This window comes from Schistocerca cancellata, chromosome 2, assembly GCF_023864275.1.
Source record: "Schistocerca cancellata isolate TAMUIC-IGC-003103 chromosome 2, iqSchCanc2.1, whole genome shotgun sequence".
NCBI classification, from domain to species: domain Eukaryota; kingdom Metazoa; phylum Arthropoda; class Insecta; order Orthoptera; family Acrididae; genus Schistocerca; species Schistocerca cancellata.
Window position 1 is genome coordinate 1058204601 of NC_064627.1, and position 21497 is coordinate 1058226097.

At 40.7% G+C, this 21497-nt stretch overlaps 1 protein-coding gene across 1 annotated transcript in view; it reads right to left on the minus strand.

Moving 5' to 3' along the window:
* LOC126160968 (uncharacterized) overlaps nt 1–21497 on the minus strand; it is a 340498-nt gene that overhangs the window by 57827 nt on the left and 261174 nt on the right. The window contains exons 7-8 of the mRNA XM_049916949.1: nt 12212–12455; nt 8899–9049 (exon numbers count right to left, since the gene is read on the minus strand). Coding sequence (XP_049772906.1) covers nt 8899–9049; nt 12212–12455 — 395 coding nt within the window. The remainder of the gene's footprint in view (nt 1–8898; nt 9050–12211; nt 12456–21497) is intronic.

Below are 21497 nucleotides of genomic sequence, written 5' to 3' on the forward strand. Positions count from 1 at the left end.
TCAATATAATTATGGAATGAGATAGGTGTTTGTCAGTTACAAGAGCAGTCATGAAATAATGTAATAATTAGCAAGTGTTATAACTGACAAGTTCTGACTTACAAAATTGTGCTTCTAAATTTCAATATTTATTCCAGAAGTTCCGAGATGTGCTGGGTTACTTATGATTATTTCAATCCCAAGAAATATTCTCATTGTTCATAAGTTGTGGAAGTTTCAGTTTACTTGGGTACACAATGGGCTGATAGTGTCTCACTTGTTTTGCTATGTCCATCAGTTAGACTTATACAGCAATGAGTTGCAATGGGATTATTTCTGCTCTGTGATTTTAAGGTAGGGCTGATTAAAAATTGTTGATGTGTCATGAAGTTTCATTGTTTAGAATGTTTGCAGGAGACTACACAACACTTTTCCAGCTCCCAAAGCAACCATATGCTGCTGTCTTTATGAGTTCAGACACCACCAGAAAAACAAATCAAAGGAAAATAAAAATAAAAAAAAATATGCAGTTACTGGATTCTGCAACTTATAAACTCTGAGTGAAAAGTTCTGTGCATTGCATTCTACCAGTAAATATCAGAAACATTTGATTCTATATAGTTAAAAGCGGAACTTAATACCACACTGGTGATAAAAAATAGTTGCACTAATTCAATTTTAAAACGAAGTGGCAGTCATAAGTTTTGTATCACAGAAGAGGCCTGCCTAGCAAAAGTGAAAAGAGCGTGAAGGAAGAGGAAAAGAGTGGTGCACAAATTCTTCATGACAAATGGACACACTACAATTATTGTTGTGGGTGAAGGCATGGCTGTAACTTTGGCTGGTACTCTGAAGTCTGCCAACTCTTCAAATGCACCACATAAATGTCTAAAATCAAGTTTGTGTGGGACTCTGTTCCAGTATGACAATACACCAGCTCATCACACAACAAAAACGAGGTCTCTGCTTTGAAGGGACTTGGGTGCAGACATTGTTTCATCCTCCCTACAGCTCCAACTTGCTCCATGCAATTTCTTCTTGTTCTCAAGGTGATTCTTCCTGTTCCCCAAGGTGAAAGGAACAATCCACAGACAATTTTGAGTCTTCAGAAGCATCCACCTCTGTTTATGATGCATACCTAAAGGGTCTCCCAAAAGAAACCTATGTGAAACATACAACCTATAGTGTTCTGAAACAGTGCAGTGGTGCCTAGAACATCAGGGAGAGTATTTTGAGTAAATGGTCTGAGTTCTAAAAGATAATAATTAAGATAACAGTTGCAATACATTCAGTGTCACTCATACCATTAAAAAAGAAGAGAAAGAAAGAAAGATTAGTGTCTACCAACAAAATTTGTTCTAGTCTAAAATAAAATATACTAAAACTGTTTGGAATTTGTGTAAAACTTGGCTAACCACCAGGTATTAGCATGCATCCCACCATCATACTGAACGCAGTTAACAATCCACCACACCACTCCATTTCCCCCATGCACACTAACTTGCTTAACTTTCTTCTAATTTTTAATGGCATTATTCATTCCATGTTTAATTTCTCTTCCTCTTTCATTTACTCACTCTGGCCCTTCTGTCATTCGTGAGCTGAGGCTGGCACAATGCTTATCAGTGTACTATTTTTGACATGCTCCCTGTGACATCTGTCCCTGCAGCATTCATCTTTCTCTCTCCTCATTCTCACAAACTCCATAAGCCACCATATAGCGTGTGGCAGAAGGTGCCCTGTACCACTACTAATCATTTCCTTTCCTGTTCCACTTGCAAATAGAGAGGAGGGAAACCGACTATCTATATGCCTCCATATAAGCCCTAATTTCTCGTACCATATCTTCATGGGCCTTTCGTGAAGTGTATGTTGGCAGCAGTAGGACCATTCTGCAGTCAGCTTCAAGTTGCTGTTCTCTAAATTTTCTCAATGGCATTCCTCGAGAAGAACGTTGTGATCCCTCCAACAATTCCCATTTGGGTTCCTGAAACATCTCTGTAACACCTGCATGTTGTTTGAACCAACTGGTAACAAACCCAGCTGCCCACCTCTGAATTGCTTCAATGTCTTCCTTTAATTCTACCTGGTGCAGATCCCAAACACTCAAGCAGTACTAAAGAATAGGTCACACTAACGTCCTATATGCTGTCTCCTTTACAGATGAACCACACTTTCCTAAAATTCTCTCAATAAACCAAAGTCAACCATTCACCCTCCCTACCTCCTCACATGCTTGTTTCATTTCATATCACTTTGCAACATTATCCCCCAATGTTTAAACAATGTGACTGTGTGAAGCAGGACATTACTAATGCTGTATCCGAACATTACGGGTTTGTTTTTCCTACTCAGCCACATTAAATTACATTTTTCTATGTTTAGAGCTACCTGCCATTCATCATACAAATAGAAATTTTGTCTAAGTCATCTTGTATCATCCTACAGTCAAGCACCTTTGACACCATCCTGTACATCACAGCATCATCAGCAAACAATCGCAGATTGCTCCTCACCCTGTCCACCAAATCATTTATGTATACAGAAAATAACAGCAGTCCTGTCACACTTTCCTGGGGCAATCCTTATGATTCTCTGTCTCTGATTAACATTCGTTGTCAAGGACAATGTACTGCATTACATTACTTTACAAGTCTTTGAACCACTCACATCTTTCAGAACCTGTTCTGTATACTCCCACCTTTGAAAATTTGGCTTAAGTACGATGATGGTAGTAGTTGTATGCCTCATGCATAGATCTTTTCACAGATGCACAAATCTCTACTAACCTTTGCCTGTCATCATTTGCATGTTCTCTTTTGAACCAAGAGTGCAACAGCCTTTTCTAAATTTCGTTGCTAAACCACAGTTGGTCTTTCCATCCTTAATCCACTTACTAGGCTCATACCTGACCAGAGCATGATTTACAATCTGCTTAAGCTTTGCCCATAATTCCTCCATTGTACTGGACCTAATGACTGCAGTTCATTGTCTAAGTGAGATGCTAACAACTGCTTATCTCCTCTTTCTAGCAGAATCACTCTCCTAGCCTTCTTGATTGATTTACTAATTTTTGTAACTACAGTCACTATGATGACATCATAGTTACTAACACCATGTCTATACTGACCCTGTCGATAAGGTCCGGCCCACTTGTAGCTACAAGGTCTAAGATATTAACATTATGTGTGGGCTGCTGAACTGGCTGCTCAAGACAGTTTCTGGAAAACATGTTCAAAAGAACTTCGTAAGACTGACTGCCTGCACCCACTGCAATTAATCCATAGATGTCCCAATCCATATTTCATAGGTTAAAGCCGCCTCCAACTAGTACTGCATGATCTGCATATCTACGCACTACTGGGTGTAGACTTCCTTTGAATGACTCTAGAAGTGTCACAGTAGAATTGGGTGGCCAGTTGAAAAAAATGCCAATTCATTTGGTTTCACCTAGACCTGTCACACTCGATTTCAACCTCAATAGAGGACAATGTTTCTGTCAACTGCAATCGACACTCCCCTCCTATTGCATCTAATCTGTCCTTTTAGTAAACGTTCTATGACTTGCTAAGAATCTCAGAGATTTCTACTTCGAGTTTTAGCCAGCTCTTATTACCAAGAATAACCTAAGAATGAGAGTTTTCCTGGAGGGCAATAAATTCAGGAAATCTGTTCTGAATTCTTTGACAGTTAACTGATAACATTTTGGCAGTCAAGGTGCCTTTACTATGAATGAAATCTGATGTCCCTATCTGCAAATTACCTAATGAGTGTTCATCAGAGTACACAGCCTAAAAAAATCCCTATGCGCACTCCAAAAGTACTCTGCTACCCGAATAACTGCTTCCTCTGTTTAGTGCACCCCTAATCTACCAACGGGAGACCTACAATTCCCCAGCCGGTAATGCAGGTCTATAAATCTGCAGCCAAAACTGTCACAGAGTCAATAAAGCCTTTGGTTGAGACTCTTCACTTGGCTTCAAACCGATGGACCCCAAACACCTCTGGGAATAATGCTGCAAATTGCAAGCTCTGCTTCAGTCAGCCACCTGTACAAACTAAAGATGGCCTCAGAACCTATGTGACAGGTGTTGTAAGTGCCAGTGTGAGCCACAATTTGTGGATAACTGCGCATGCTCGGTAGCCACAGGCAAGTCCACCTCCACATCTCGGATGAGGCCTCTCGGCAGACATACCAAATGCATAATGCCACTCTTTCCAGCTCTGAACGCTATCTGCCTAACGGGCTCCATAACACACCTAATGCTAAAGCTAAAAATAACTAGCAAGTCCATGGCCACATGTGCTTCCTTGGACCATGCTGAAGGAATGGCCACCTGTTTACTCACAGGACAAATGGGTAAGGCCAGACACCCAGCCTCCACATTGGCCTTGAGTGATGCAAATGTGCTACATCCCACCACTCACCCTGCTGGGGATCCACTGCATTGGGTACACTAAGAGGTGCCTTGGCAGCAGAGCCCGTGGGCAAAACAAGCAACCCCTGAGGCATGTCACATGACACTGCAAGTGACATGTCAGATTCTCTGAAACTGCTTCATCCCAAAGCAGCAACCTGAAGGTGCCTGACTGTAGCCAAAATCACATTCAACTGTTTGCAAACTGCAGCCAGCTCTTTCTGCAACTGCATACAGCATGCACACAACCTACCCCATCCTAGCAAGAAGTAAACTGTAAAAGCTGATAGAGACCTAGATATGCAACTTGTTACCATCCTGACATGTCAGCAGTGGACACTGATGCTGTAATGAAATGTGAAGTTGGCTGTTCAGAAGAAATGACAACTCAGCTACAGAATGGCTGAATTTATAGTTATGAAATGTAAGATTAAACCTCTTAAATACAAAAACATGCACAAAATTTAAGCAATATATACTGTGATGGAAACACAGGAAAAACTATATACATAATGTGCTGCCCTGGATATATGTCACAGGCAACAGCTGGTGATGAACTGACTCTTTACTCCTTTAAGATGAAACATACAAGCTCCAAAAGATTGGAATGCTTTCTTTTCTATTTTAAAGTGTTTCTATGTGCATTACTTCGAATTTTACCTCTTGAAGGTGAGTCATTCTGTCTTCTTTTAACTGAAATTTTTTTATGGAACACTAACAATTACTTTTTTCAGAAAGCTTGATTTGTTCAACTATGTTGTAGATTGAGATAATGAACCCGTTTTACTTACAATTAAATGGAATGAGTGGAAAGTGTTAATATCAATGAGGTCACTCCACTGTAAAAATTTCAAACATATTTTACATTGATATAAAACAACCTTTCTGGAGAGAGATTCCACATTCAATGATCTTATGAGACTCAGATCACTATGTTCACGAGGCCCAGAAGGCAGTAGATACTGGTGCCAAGGTTGATACCATATTCCTTGACTTCTAACACAGTTTCGCACTGTCACCTAATGAACAAAATAAAAGTGTACCAAATAAGAGACCAGTTTTGTGATTAGATTAAAGAATTCCTATTAATTGGAACACAGCATGTTATTCTTAACAGTGATAAATCCTCAGATGCAAAAGTAGCTTTAAGCGTGCTCCAGGGGAGTGTTAGGTAAGCTCAACTGACCTATAGTCAAATTGCTGAAAGGAAGTCCCTGACAGCCAGTGACTTTGTTGCCATTGCTACTACTTGGCTGTTTGATGTGATGCTATGATGGTCACCTGTCTGCGAATATCCCATCCAAAAATTTTAGAGCCTTAGCAATGCCATACTACTGAAGCATGAAAAAAGGCTAATAACCCAAGATGTACCGCTTATGTTTGACAGTACCGTTCCATTTTGTGAGAGTAATACTGCCCAGGGCCTCATGTACTAAAAATTCAGTGCCTTTTAATTTAAGACTTTTATTTCTATCTGCAGTGTATAATTTCACACGAGGCCAGACAATCTCTATTGCATTAAAATAGCAATGATATGGTGGAAGGTACAGCACTCTGTGAGCATTTTCTTCTGTTATTTTGTCAATGTCACAAATGATATTAAGCAATATATGCTTTTTCACAAATTCCAGCACTCCTGCCTTTTTCATTTTCATATCAGATGAATCTATGCTGTACTTCTCTAGCCAGTCCAATATGTCACTCATCCTGCTGCTGCATGTAGGGGCCTTGTTTAACTGAGCAGAGTGATATGGTGTGTTATCCAGTATTACAGTGGAGTTCCCTTCTATGTTCAGAAGTAAAGAGTATACAAACAACTCTTTAAATTTTGCTGCATTTATTTCCTCATGGTAGTCCCCAAATTTCTTTTATGCAAACAACAACAAAGCATTTGGTACAAACCAACTGATTGTTCCAGCATGTAAAAGAGTGAACTGACTGGCTTTTCCAACTAGAGCTTTCATTGCTTCTCATGCTGTGTCATCAGTCTATGCAGTCAGTCTGGAATGACCAGCTTTTACTCACATTTTGTCCAACCAAATAATTTCATAAGGTTTACATTTAGGTACTTCCCTCAAACAGCAGTGTCTTCAGGCAACGATATCATCACATTCACCCAGAACTCTTCTTCCAGAAAAAAGTTTTTCATCAAAATCTTATCTTCAGGAAACTGAAAGACTGGTTGTTCCCCCAAAAAACAACTCACAATCGCACAGTGAGAGAAGCAGATTCTTCCAGGTTGGATATTCTTCCCACCTGCAATAGTCATATACTCTGTTACCAAATTGCATCCTCTTGAAAATTATTCAGTTCTGTCATTTTAGCAATACACACTCTGGTTTTCTCTGGAGTCAAAAGAACAGCATAGTTCTCCTTCCGCCTTGCTATTCTTTTCACAGAACTTGCTCTGATTTTCAGAGCAGTAATTACTCATTCAATGATTTCTGACAATGGTGTGAGAGGCCAGCCACTACATCTTTCTTTCTCAAAATAGAGTCATATGTTATATACAAATTCAAGAGGTTCTTTAAGGTAGCACCCTTTCCTACTTCCCTACAGCTTGAGGAAGAGGTTCTATCGCATATTATTCACATAAACTAAGTTGACACTCACAAAGATGGCTGATGGGAGCAACTGTAAATGAGAAATGCCCTTATGGTTGCTCCCATCAGCCACCACACCAAGTGTCAACTTAGTTTGTGCAGACAATTTAGTTTGTGCAGACATTACATCTGAAGTTAATGATATTTTACATTGCACCTTTAACACTAACTGAATTGATAACTCACAAACCATGACAAATAATAAACACATGACAAATCCTTTGCAGTCACTAAGGAAGTATGGCAGCACACACGACCTTGAGTAGTGGCAGTAGCAACCCGGCACCATCACCATGGCGAGGTTTAAGAATTCCAGAGCTCAGATTGGCACACGATGTGGTCCATGTGAATGAAGTGTCAGGGGCATTCTTTTGGTGCCCTGGCTAAAGTGGATAACATGACAAGTGATGCCATTGTATGCAAAAAAGTTGAACACTATTAACTTGTAGCAAAATGCCAGAAGAACTGTAAAGAAGCAATGCTTGAAGTAGTGACTGGCAACTGACCCAGTATGTAAACACAGTCTCTTGTGCATAAAAAAGCAGAAAGACTTGTTACTGTTTGATTAAACAATTTCCAAACAATCACCGGCAACAGTCATGTCCATTTAATGTTTGGGAGTTTATGTATGGAGCAATTTAAAGAGGAGTGACCATATAAAACCAATTATAGCACTGGAAATGGTAGACAGATTCATGGAAGAACCCTCTGGAAGCACAGTCCACCAACTTACAAAATTCTTGAATATTTCTCCTCAGTCTGGGGTCTTTACCAGGTAGAACTGAAACAGGAAATAGAGAAAATCTGAAGACAGGCAGATGTGTCATCACAGGTTTGTTCAAAGTGCCATAGCATCACAAAAATGCTCAGCCAACAGTGTCAGTTGCTACAAGAGGCATGTTGTGCATCACAACACAGTTTACTGTTAAAATCTGAAGAATGTAAATTTTTAGAAGAGTGAACCAAAATATTGCTTGCTGCTACATATATCCTGCAGAAAGAATGTATAGGTAAAAATGGAGAGATCTGAAATCACTGAAAGGCTTGCTAACCATCATTCATCCTAAACACCATTTACAACTGAGACAGGAATTGAGAGAAGTGACAGCAGTCTCCATCACACACTGTAAGGTTGTTTGCAGTGAATATATGTAGAATGTGACTTCATCAGTGAAGATTAGGCTTTCAATCAAACGTTCTTCCTCCATGTTCACTTAATACTCTCACATTTTCATGTCATCTGGCATAAGCACACATTATCACTAGAAGCGTGCACAAGATAACGTACAATCCCCTTAGTCAACACAATGTCATTTCTGACAAGTCTAATTCTGGCCACTTTGTGATTTGTCATCATTTCACTGAAACTTTTTTTCCACATTCTGAACAAACACACAATATTTTTCATAACACTCACACTGCTCCGTACTCACAGACTTCGGTTTGATACAACAAAACAACTCTCTTGCTGCAACATCACTCATAAAATTGATCCCACCACCCTTCAGCAAGTACGAGAAGCAAAGTACTGATGGTGCATTAGCAGCTTGGATAGTTTCTGCTACTAATGATGTGTGCAACATCTGTTTAAGGTGAGAAACAACTTTTCTGTTAACTTCTAAAACAATCCATTCTGTCATATGAGCTAAAAATCTTAGTTGACTAAATAAATGATTTCTTTGTGGCCTAAGAAAACTGTCGTGCATGATATTTAATATTCTTTGATGAATGAAGAACTGTGGAAGTGGGTATCTTATATAACTATTCACACATATAATTAAACTCAATAAAACAGCTCAGAAAGTATAAAGAGACACTCCAGGGGGAAAATGCTGCAATTGCACTCAACAGTTGTACATGGTGTGTAGAACTGTGATTTTCCATATTTCATTACATACCTGAACCAATATTCAATTGCAGTTGGGTGTGTTTTATCTTCCTCAGACAATAAAAACCAAACAAAATCTGTGTAGCTCATCTTGTCTTCATGCCTTGGTCCACGAGTGACGGCTCCCGAGAATATTCGGTCAATCATACGTGATGATAACGCTGTTGAATATGAATGCTCTATGTAATGTAATTTTACTGCTCAAAATAATAAAACAGTTACAAAGGTAAAATAAAAAAGTAGATTAATCACTTAATTTTTTTAAAAAAAATCTATTGACTTCTGAATACCTACACTATACTGTGAAGAAGTTTGGTTGTTTAGCGTTTGTATTAACAAGAAATTTTGTCTATGTCCAAAACCAGACATTTTGTGTTTGAGAAGTGTACAGGATCAAGCTACTTGGTACATTGATTAAAGCATTGAATTTGTATTCAAAACAAGTGAAGTTCAAATTGTTGTGTCTGGTCATTCTGATTTAGTTTTCTGTGGTTTTTTTTAAAATCACTTATGACAAATACTGAGATGTATTCTTCAATAAGGACACTGCCATCTCATTCTCTTGTTTTTCACCAATGAAGGACCGACAACTTTGGTGTCTACTTGATATCAATCTCTAACGTTCCATCTAGTATTACAAATAGACAAGATATAACTTTCCCAAGTAGGTAAACAGTTTTCCTTTCATCTTCAAAGGTCTTTTTCATGTACCTAAATTGTATTCTTAAAGCATTGTTCTTTATAATCTTAACACTTGCAGAGAGACACACCATCAAACACAGTAAAACAGCACCAAATAAATCTGAATCAAATATCTCAAATCATGAGCATGGTTCATTATGAGAGACAGAAATGGGGAGTAAGTGATCACTTGCTGAAGGTGACTAACTAGAGCAGAAGAAACAGACAAGTAAATCAATAAGTTTCTTGAGCATTTAAAAATAATTTTTCCATCAAAAACAAAAATAAAGACAAGATACCACAGAAACTGAAAGAATGAAGTAAATATGTTGGAGAACACTTTTAATATAAATTTATAGCATTTTATAAAAAATTATAGACAGCAATTTTTTTAAGCTAGGGGACTTTGTAAAGGCTACTTCTCATGTCCAATATATTCCTCGATTTTAGATCATGCAAATCTGTAACTATAGGTATAAGTTACTGACACTACAAATAAGAAGTCAGGATTCTAGAGAGGGTGCTAATGTAATACTTTTTTTCAAAGCGGGTAGTCACAAAGGAGGATTGCAAAGTAAAAAGAGCTTCTATGATAGATGTTGAAACTGACCAAGTGGCAGAGCAGAATGAAATGTAAAATAAACAACGAATGATGGGCTTGAGTATTTTACACATGTTCTGTTAATTTGTGCCTAAGCCTATTATCACTTAGCCAGAAAAAGTTTTTTACCTTTATTTAACTACAGTTTCATATCCATTTTTTTTCTTTTCTACATGTTTGTAGAGGAAAAGACAAAATATTTTAGTAGTGAGTGTATTCAATCACAAAAAAGAGGACTGGGGTTTAATGTGCTGTCAACAGCAAGCTCAGATAGGCTAAGGATGGGGTAGGAAATTGACTGTGTCATTTTCAGTTTAAGGATCCCGGCATTTGCCTTATTCAATTTAGAAAATCATGGAAATCCACATTTGGATGGTGGTATGGAAATTTGAACCCTTCTCCCCTCGACTGTGAGCCCAGTGTCTTTATGATTCACAAAAACATATCGATGCTCATTCAGTCTTGTTCATGGTACCTCAGTCATGACAGAAAACAACACTACTTAAGAAGTTCCAGATAGTATACCAAATGTTCTAGGAAAACTTTAATTCTTATTCCACAACAATGGACTAAAACTGAATATCACAAAGATTCAGATAATGCAGTTTGTCTCTAAATCATCAGTTATGTGCCCTGTAAAAATAGCTCAAAATAATTGCTCAATGACAGAAGAAAGCCATGTGAAATTCTTGGGCCTAAGCCTTGACAAATAAGTTAAATACTCTAGCTTTTGCAATGAGTCCACCCATATGGACAGTAATTTTGAATCAACTATCTGGTATGGGATAATTTTCTGGACAAATTCTACAAACAGCACAAGTCTATTAACTCTTCAGAAGAAAATCATTAGAAAAATATGTGCTGCCCATAAAAATGAGTTGTATCACCCAATATTTAAGCAATGAAAAATACTAACTATTCCTTCATTGAAAATTTTTGAAATTTTGATTTTTGTTTACAATAACCAACACAAACTTGAAAAATACCGCTTTTAATATAGCTAAGGTATTCATCACAAGTGGAACTTCAAGCTTCCCTCACACCACTCTACATGGGGCTAAAATACATATGACAAAGTACAAAGTAGCAACGCATTAAATATGGACCTTGTCTCTTTGAAAAGATTATTCCATAATGTTTTAGTAGAAAAATATTACTATACCACTGAAAAATGCATAGAAGACAGTTTTACACTTTGAACAATAAAAATATGTAGACTTTAATCTCAAACTATTAATTTACAACAAATACTGTAGTCGTATATGTATTTTTATTAGACACATTTGCATACTTGTTAATCTATAATGCATAACTTTCAAAAAACAATGTAAAATAATCTTTTTTTAAATAATTATATTGTTTTCAAACTTGGCATGCCTCCTGTACAGCAGATATAATGATCTGTACACTGTACGAAATTTCACATATATTTTATTTTAAATACAATTGAGTTTCAGACTCTCAAGAGATCATTTCCAGTTACTGCTATACCAGCAAAATATTACAATCAATGTAATAACTGTTTCGTGACACTCAAAATATCACAAAAATAACAAATTAATTTTATTTGAGACTGTGTGTACCACCTTCCAAAACACTTTATCTTTTTTTCTACAAATACATGTATCTTTTTTTCTACAAATACATGTAACCAAGATTATCTTCAACTTCATATTTGAGCTGTTTATTCTGTGTGGAAATTTTTTGTATCCCAGTGGCATTTTGTCAAATACTGACATTATTGGAGAAATGCAGCTGTTGTGTGACACACAATGTTTTCAGCACACAGAATTATCAATTACTCTTAAAATTATTTAAAAATATCTATAAAGATTAGAAAATAATTATTTTTATTGTATGTACTATATTTCTAGGAAACCTGAGACATACCATTTTTTCTGAGAGACTGCAACTTTTATGGTCAAAGATTTTGAATTCTGCTTCCATCTAGCATGCTAGTCTGCTAAAAAATTCATTCAATTGCCCCCTTTCCCCAACCCAAGATAAGTTTTCATTCAGAATCTAGATATAGTCTTCATACCATGTTCACTATGCCGAGCCAAATCTTGTCGATCTATGTACAGATCATGGTCTCGGTCCAGCTCCCAGAATTTGCAGTAAATAACATAAAAATGTTCATAACTGAAATATGCTGTCACTTGGTTGATGTCTTCCTCCTCCTCCAGTAACTGAATAATACGTAAGAGGTCCGAACGCCTCAACTCTGGCAGAGTGATCTTGCCACTCCAGGAACGATTAACGCAGTAGAAGATTCGTGTTATAACCTGTGAATCAACAGCCAGGAACATTCCTTAATGCAAATCTGCCATACACATCAGCTTATTTACTGTGAATTATTATCTAAAGTAATTTAATTCATATTGTTTTATTCAGCATACATTAAGAGCATTAAACATTACTGCTGATCATACATAAAAGAAAGATAATTATATGTCCTTAAGGCTCATAAATATACTTATCTTTAATTTTACACAAAAGATAATAAATTAGTTTTAAATATGCAGTTAACAAGGGATTGAATCTCTCTTCAAAATATACAGGGTGTTACCAAAAGGCACGGCCAAACTTTCAGGAAACATTCCTCACACACAAATAAAGAAAAGATGTTATGTGGACATGTGTCCGGAAACGCTTAATTTCCATGTTATAGCTCATTTCAGTTTCGTCAGTATGTACTGTACTTCCTCGATTCACCGCCAGTTGACCCAATTGAAGGAAGGTAATGTTGACTTTGGTGCTTGTGTTGGCATGTGACTCATTGCTCTACAGTACTAGCATCAAGCACATCAGTACATAGCATCAACAGGTTAGTGTTATCACGAACTTGCATTTGTAGTCAGTGCAATGTTTACAAATGCGGAGTTGGAAGATGCCCATTTGATGTATGGATTAGCACGGGGCAATAGCCATGGCGCGGTATGTTTGTATCAAGACAGATTTCCAGGAACGAAGGTGTCCCGACAGGAAGACGTTCGAAGCAATTGATCGGCGTCTTAGGGAGCACGGAACATTCCAGCCTATGACTCGCGACTGGGGAAGACCTAGAACGATGAGGACAGCTGCAATGGACGAGGCAATTCTTCGTGCAGTTGACAGTAACCCTAATGTCAGCATCAGAGAAGTTGCTGCTGTACAAGGTAACGTTGACTACGTCACTGTATGGAGAGTGCTACGGGAGAACCAGTTGCTCCCGTACCATGTACAGCGTGTGCAGGCACTATGAGCAGCTGATTGGCCTCCACGGGTGCACTTCTGTGAATGGTTCATCCAACAATGTGTCAATCCTCATTTCAGTGCAAATGTTATCTTTAACGATGAAGATTCATTCCAACGTGAGCAAATTGTAAATTTTCACAATCAACATGTGTGGGCTGACGAGAATCCGCACGCAATTGTGCAATCACGTCATCAACACAGATTTTCTGTGAACGTTTGGGCAGACATTGTTGGTGATGTCTTGATTGGGCCCCATGTTCTTCCACCTACGCTCAATGGAGCATGTTATCATGATGTGCCTTTACAAGTACGACACAACATGTGGTTCATGCACGATCGAGCTCCTGCACATTTCAGTAGAAGTGTTCGTACGCTTTTCAACAACAGATTCGGTGACCAATGGATTGGTACAGGCGGACCAATTCCATGGCCTCCATGCTCTCCTGACCTCAACCCTCTTGACTTTCATTTATGGGGGCATTTGAAAGCTCTTGTCTACGCAACCCCGGTACCAAATGCAGAGACTCTTCGTGCTCATATTGTGGACAGCTGTGATACAATACGCTATTCTCCAGGGCTGCATCAGCGCATCAGGGCTTCCACGCGACGGAGGGTGGATGCATGTATCCTCGCTAACGGAGTACATTTTGAACATTTCCTGTAACAAAGTGTTTGAATTCACGCTGGTACATTCTGTTGCTGTGTTTCCATTCCATGATTAATGTGAGTGATTTGAAGAGAAGTAATAAAATGAGCTCTAACATGGAAAGTAAGCGTTTCCGGACACATGTCCACATAACATATTTTCTTTCTTTGTCTGTGAGGAATATTTCCTGAAAGTTTGGCCGCACCTTTTTGTAGCACCCTGTATATTGTAAAGCTCTTAAACACTAGAGGACAAATTGTAAAAGCATGAGTGTGCAAGTCAGGAGTGGAAGATACTGTCAAATGTTTGTGGAGAAGCAAGTGGTTGTCGCCAATGAAGAAGACATATGTAACATGTTTAGACAACTGGTGGAGAACCACTAGATATGGGGTAAAACAAATACGGTCTGAAAACAACTGAAGTAGACACATCTATCTAGTAGTGCATAGCATATCTTCAAGCTCTGATGTCAGTGGTAACAGACCATGAGACAGACTCCACAAGACAGAGATCCAGATCCATGACTGCTCAGACCTGCCACCCACAGCTTGCAGAAATTGGTCTACATGTACATAGTCTGCAATTCAACTCAATGCGCGTGCTGGAAGGCATTTTGTGTACCACTTTCTCTTCTCCTCTTACTCATCCCAACTCCAAATAGTCAACAGAAAGAATGATTATTGGTAAGTCTCCATGTGAGCATGAATCTTTCCAATCTTCCATTCACGATCTTTTTGTGAGTCGTATTTAGAAGGAAACAATAAACTGGTTGACTCTTCTAGGAATGCAGGCTTTCAGTATTTTCACAGAAAATCACTCTTTGATGCACAACAGCTCTCTTGTAATGTCTATCAGTGGAGTTAGATGAGCATATCTGTGATGCTTTTGCGGGTACTGAATGAACCTGTGACAAAACATGCTGCTCTTCTGTGAATCTCTTCTACTTCCTGTATTGATCCCGTCTGGTAAGAGTCCCAGACTGACAAGCATGAGAAGGGGTTTTGTAAGCTACCTCCTTTGTGGATTCTTCCAATGGATCTCAGTGTGGTAACTAGACTTATATTTCTGATCCAACTGTATGCATATTCCCATTTATAGTCCATAAACCCAACAACCCCAGACGCCCCATTGTGGCCAGTTACGGTGTCCCCGCCAGCCGTTGTGGCCGAGCGGTTCTAGGCACTTCGGTCTGGAACCGCCTCCGGCATGGATGTGTGTGATGTCCTTAGGTTAAGTTTTAGTAGTAAGCTCTAGGGGACTGATGACCTCAGATGTTAAGTCCCATAGTGCTCAGAGTCATTTGAACCATTTTTGAACGGTGTCCCCACTGAGAGAATCTCTGCTCTCATGGACCAACACCTTCAGCCTATTACCCATAACCTACCCTTCTATACAAAAGACACCAATAATTGACTTTCCACATTTCCTGTTCCTTTGCCACCTGGAAAAATGCTCATCACTGAAGATGACACCTCCCTCTGCACTGACATCCCCAATGCTCATGGCCTTGCCACTATCAATCACTATCTTTCCCAACACCCAACTGACTCCAAATCTACAACCTTCTTACTGAGGACTTATTTTATCCTCACCCACAATTGCTTCTCCTTCAAAGGCAGCATCTACAAACAAATTCATGGTACAGCAACGAGCACATGCATGGCACTACCCAACACCAACCTATTCTTAGGCCATCTAGAGGACTCCTCCCTAACCACCCAGAATCCCAAACCCCTCATGTTGTGCAGATCCACTGATGACATCTTTGCAATCTGGACCTTGGGTGATGACACCCTATCCACCCAGCTAGAGGACTCCTTCCTAACCACCCAGAATCCCAAGGTCACCCCCCCCCCCCCCCCCGGTTCAGATTCACTAATGTCATCTTCATGACCTGGACCAAGGGTGAAGATACCCTATCCACATATCTCCAGAACCTCAGTACCTTCTCCCCCATTTGCTCCATCTGGCCCTCCACAAACCAACAAGTCACCTTCCTCAGTGTTGACCTCACGATCAAAGATGGCTAAGTCAGTACCTCCTATCACATCAAACCTACCAACTACCAACAATACTTCCACTTTGACAGCTGTCAGCAATTTCTCTCCAACCCTCCCACAGCAGTATTCCACTACCTCCCAAAACTAGATATTATATTTGTCCATCCCTACTCCACTCCTGCTCCCAACCCCCTGCCTCAATGCTCCTATCCCTGCAATACACCTACATGCAAGACCTATCCCAGATATCCTCCCACTAGTACCTATTCCGGTCCTATCCTGTCGAAGGCAGGGCTACCTCTGAAAGCAGCCATCTGATCTAAAAACTAAGCTGCAACCACTGTGCTGCTTTCTTCCTGGGCATGGCAACTAACAAGCTATGTGTCTGCATTAAGACCACCACCAAACTATGGTCAAGAGGCAGCTGGACCACCCAGTTGCTGAGCATGTTGCCCAACACGATGTGCATCACTTCAATGACTGCTTCACAGTATGAGCTGTCTGGATCATTCCTACCAATACCACTTTTCCTCACTTGCGCAGGTGGGAACTCTCTCTACAACATTCCCTTCATTCTCATAACCCCCACGGCCTCAAACTTCACTAGTCCCTGCCCTCCATCCTTTTCTCTGCTCCCACTCCTGCACTACCATATCTTCTATTCCAACAATATACCTACTCGATGTTTCCCCTTCTCTACATCTCTCCTCTTCCCTTAGCCCTCCCCCAGCATGGCCATGGGTGATGACACCCTATCCACCCATCTAATCTAGAGGACTCCTTCCTAAACACCCAGAATCCATGTCTCCACCACACTCTGCTCATTCCAACACCAGCATGTCTTCCCCCGATTGCTGCTCTCATCAGGTGCAAGCACAGCCTGCAATTGGGCCCAAGTGGCCATAGACAGCAGCCACGTGTGTGTGTGTGTGTGTGTGTGTGTGTGTGTGTGTCTGTGTGTGTTTTCTGCTACTGAAGACTTTTTTATCTGAAATTTAAAAGTTTAGTAACCTTAAACAATGAAAACTAGGAAACTACAGGTACGAATATCAACAATGTAGGAAGACACATCAAGTTGCAGATGGGCACAATTAAAAGAAACTCACATATAGCTTTCAGCCACAGGTTTCATCACACACACACACACACACACACACACACACACACCATTCACACAGCACACCTCATGTACACACGACCACCAACCCCAGCATCTCAGTCTGGAATGCAACATCACGTGACATGCAAGCAGCAATCTAGAGGGGTGGAGGAGAGGAAGGGGAAGGGATAGTAGTTTACGGGTGAAGAGAGAGACAAACACTGTCTGGTGGAGTGTGCAGGGACTAGAAAACTATCAGGTGCAGCTTCAGGAAGTTGTGGGGCACGGAGGTGGGGGGAAAAAAGGAACAAAAAAAGGAGAGGGAGAGGGAAGGATTGGCAGATGACTGCAAATAAACAGGGTGGGAGATGAGAATGGGGAGGAGATGATATAACAGAGGGGGTGGAAACTGTTGGGTGGAGGGTGTGGGGACAGTATGTTACCATAGGTTGAGGCCAGGATAATTATGGGAGCAGAATGTGTGTTGTAAGGATAACTCCCATCTGTGCAGTTCAGAGAAGCTGATGGTGAATGGAAGGATCCAGATGGTTCAGGTAGTGAAGCAGCCATTGAAAACAACTGTGTTATGTTCAGCCACATGTTTTGCCACAGGGTGGTCTACTTAGCTCGTGGTCATGGTTTGACAGTGGCCGTTCATCCTGGTGGACAGCTGGTTAGTAGTCATACCAATATAAAAAGCTGTGCAATGATTGCAGCAGAGCTGGTAAATGACAAGGATACTTTCATAGGTGGCCCGGGCCCTGATGGGTTAGTATAAACCTGTGACAGGACTGGAATAGGGAGTGCTGGGTGGGTGGATTGGGCAGGTTTTGCACCTGGGTCTTCCACAGGGATATGATCCTTGCGGCAAGTGTTGGGATTGGGTGTGCCATAGGAATAGACTAGGACATTTTGAATGTTGGGTGGGTACCTCAAGTAGAATGTTCCTCATTTCAGAGCACAATGATAGGTAATGAACATCCTGCCGAAGGATGTGGTTCAGTTGTTCCAGTCCAGGGAAGTAATGGGTGACAAGGCGACACTCCTTTGTGACTGGTTCTTGGGGGAGGTGGGAGGATTTGGGGTGTGATGGTAAATGGCATGGGAGGTCTGGGGGATAGAGCCTGTCTGTGAAGGCCTTGGTGAGATCCTCAGTATGCTGAACAAGGGAGTTTTTGTCTGCAGATATGCCATCCCTGGGTAGCCAGGCTCATGGGAGGGATTTTTTGGTGTGAAAGGGATGACCGCTGTAAAAATGCAGGTACTATTGTTGGTGGTAGGCAGATTTAGTGTGCTGATGGAGCTGTCAGACAGGAGGAAGTCAACATCTAGGAAGGCGGTGCACTGGGTTGAGGAGGACTATGTGAAGCAGATGGGAGAGAAGGTGTCAAGACTGTGAAGGAATGAAGATAGGGTGTCTTGGCCCTGAATCCAGCTCATGGAGATATCATCAATGAACCTAAACCAAAGAAGAGGGTTTGGTATATTGGGAGGCTAGAAAGGTCTCCTCTAGATGGCCCATAAAAAGATTGGCATAGGAGGGTGCCATGTGGGTGCCCATGGCTGTACCACGTATTTGTTTACCTGCTGTTCCTTCAAATGAGAAGTAGTTGTGGCTTCGGATAAAGTTAGTAAGGTGTATGATGAATGGGGTAGTGGGTTTGGAGTCTGAAGGATGTTGGGAAAAGTGTGTTCAATAGTGGTAAGACCATGAGCATGAGGGATATTGGTGAACATTGATGTGGAATCAACACCTCCAACCAATGGCCCTCATCAAAGACACCAACCATTTCCTTCAATGACTCTCCACCATCCCCACCCCTTTACCTCCTGGAACTCTACTCATTACTGTTGATGCCACCTCCCTATACACTAACATCCCTCAAGCACACAGTCTTATCATTATTGAACACTACCTTTCCCAACATTTCCCAACATCCTTCAGACTCCAAAGCTACTACCTCATTCCTCATACATCTTACTAACTTTATTGTAACCCACAACTGCTTTTCATTTGAAGAGAAGGTATACAAAAAATTCACAGCACGACCAAGGGCACCCGCAAGGCACCCACCTGTGCCAATCTTTTTATGGGCCCCTTGTTTGGTTCGGTTTCATTGATGATATCTTCATGAACAGGGGTCAGGACAAGACACCCTAGCTTCATTCCTTCATTATCTCAACACCTTTTCTCCCATCCGCTTCACATGATCCTCCTCAACCCACAGTGCCACCTTCCTAGATGTTGACCTCCTCTTCTCTGATGGCTCCATCCACACCTCTGTCCACATTAAACCCACCAAGTAACAGTGTATCTGCAGTGACAAAAACTCCCTTGTTCAGTATGCTGAGGGTCTCATCAAGGCCTTCACAGACAGGCACTATCCCCCAGACCTAGTCCGCAAACTGACCTCCCATGCCATTTCGCCTCACATGCCCAATCCTCCCACCACCCCCAAGAACTAGCCAAAAAGAAGTGTCCCCTTCATCATCCAGTTCCACTCCAGACTGGAACAACTGAGCCACATCCTTCACCAGGGCTTTTGTTGCCTATCATTGTGCCCTATAATGGGGGACATCCTACCCAAGATACTTCCCAACCTTCCGTCACCCACCCAACCTCCACAACATCCTAGTCCATCCCCATGGCACTCCCAATCCCAACCCTTGCCACAAGGATCATATCCCTGTGGAACACCCAGGTGCAAAACCTGCCCAACCCACCCACCCAGCACTTCCTATTCCAGTCCTGTCACAGGTTTATCCTACCCCATCAGGGTCTGGGCCACCAGTGAAAGCAGCCATGTCATTTACCAGCTCTGCTGCAATCAGTGCACAGCTTTTTATATTGGTATGACTGCCAACCAGCTGTCCACCTGGATGAACGGCCACCATCAGACTGTGGTCAAGAGAAAAATAGACCACCTTGTGGCACAGCATGCAGCTGAACATAACACACTTGATTTCAATAGCTGCTTCGCTACCCAAGTCATCTGGATACTTCGCTCCACCACCAGCTTTCCTGAACGATGGGAGTTATCCTTATGACATATTCTCCACTCCCATAATTATCTCGGCCTCAACATACAGTATTATACTATCCCCATACCCTCCACCTAACAGTTTCTACCCCCTCTGTCCTATCATCTTCCTCATTCTCATCTCCCACCCAGTTTATTTGCAGACCTCTGCCAACACATGCTGCTGCTGTTGGCAGTCTTGTCCCTGCTTGTCCCTGCCTTGTCCACCAGAGAGCATTCATCTGTCTCTCCACCCGTCTTGTATGTGTGAGGTGTGCTTGCTTGTGTGTGTGTGTGTGTGTGTATGGTGTGTGTGTGTGTGTGTGTATGTGTGTGTTTTACTGACAAAGGGTGTGGCTGAAAGCTATATGTGAGTGTCTTTTAATTGTGCTACTCTGCAACTTGATATGTCTTCTTTACAGTAAGTAACAATCCGTCTCTTCCTACACAGTTTAGTAATCTTTTCATTGTTTAGTATTTTATCTAGATTCAGCATCTGTAGTTGTATACACTGAAATAAACAGCAACCAGTTGCATAAAAGAAATTTTGATTTCTGCTGTGGTTCATAGTGCCAGTACAAAAATGGCTTCTTTATACCATTTTTTTGTAGGCACTATGGAAATATGCTCTACGCATCTTATTGTTGACACTCACAAATAATGTGATTGTTATAGCCTTCTGATGAAGGGCACTAAGTGCCTGAAACCATTTATAAAAATTAACATTTCTTTTACACAATTGGTTGCTGATTATTTCAATGTATCTTTTCATTGTGTCTGCCTGCAACTCAATGCCTCCTAATTTTTCATGTTATTGTTATTCCATTCTGGATTTTCTACTATTTGATTCCCTCCAATATTTAATATATGTGACTCCTCAGCAATACAATAACAGTTACAATTCTTCCCACTCCAAAGTGTATCTGGTAAGGCAATCATAGGCAATATTCCAAGAGAAGAACAGTGTTGATTGCAAGGGCAACAGTATTTTCATTGAGGAGTTTCGACATTCTATGGCATCATAAGATGTGATGAATGCATACGCTGGAGCAAATTAAAATTTCCTGATGATACCCCAGAAAGGCAAAACATGTCAGTAAAAATACTGTTTCCTCTGTAACCAAGACTGTTTCTCTCTCAAAACAATAACAGTATTTATATGCACTACATTACACTTATTTATGTCCAGGGTCAATTGCAAATTCCTGCGCTGAATGTCAATCCCCTAGAAATCTTCTTGCATTTTTCTATAATTTTCTAGCATTGCAACTTGTCTATCTACAGTTACATCATCCTTGAACAGCCTCACAAAGTTCCCAACATTA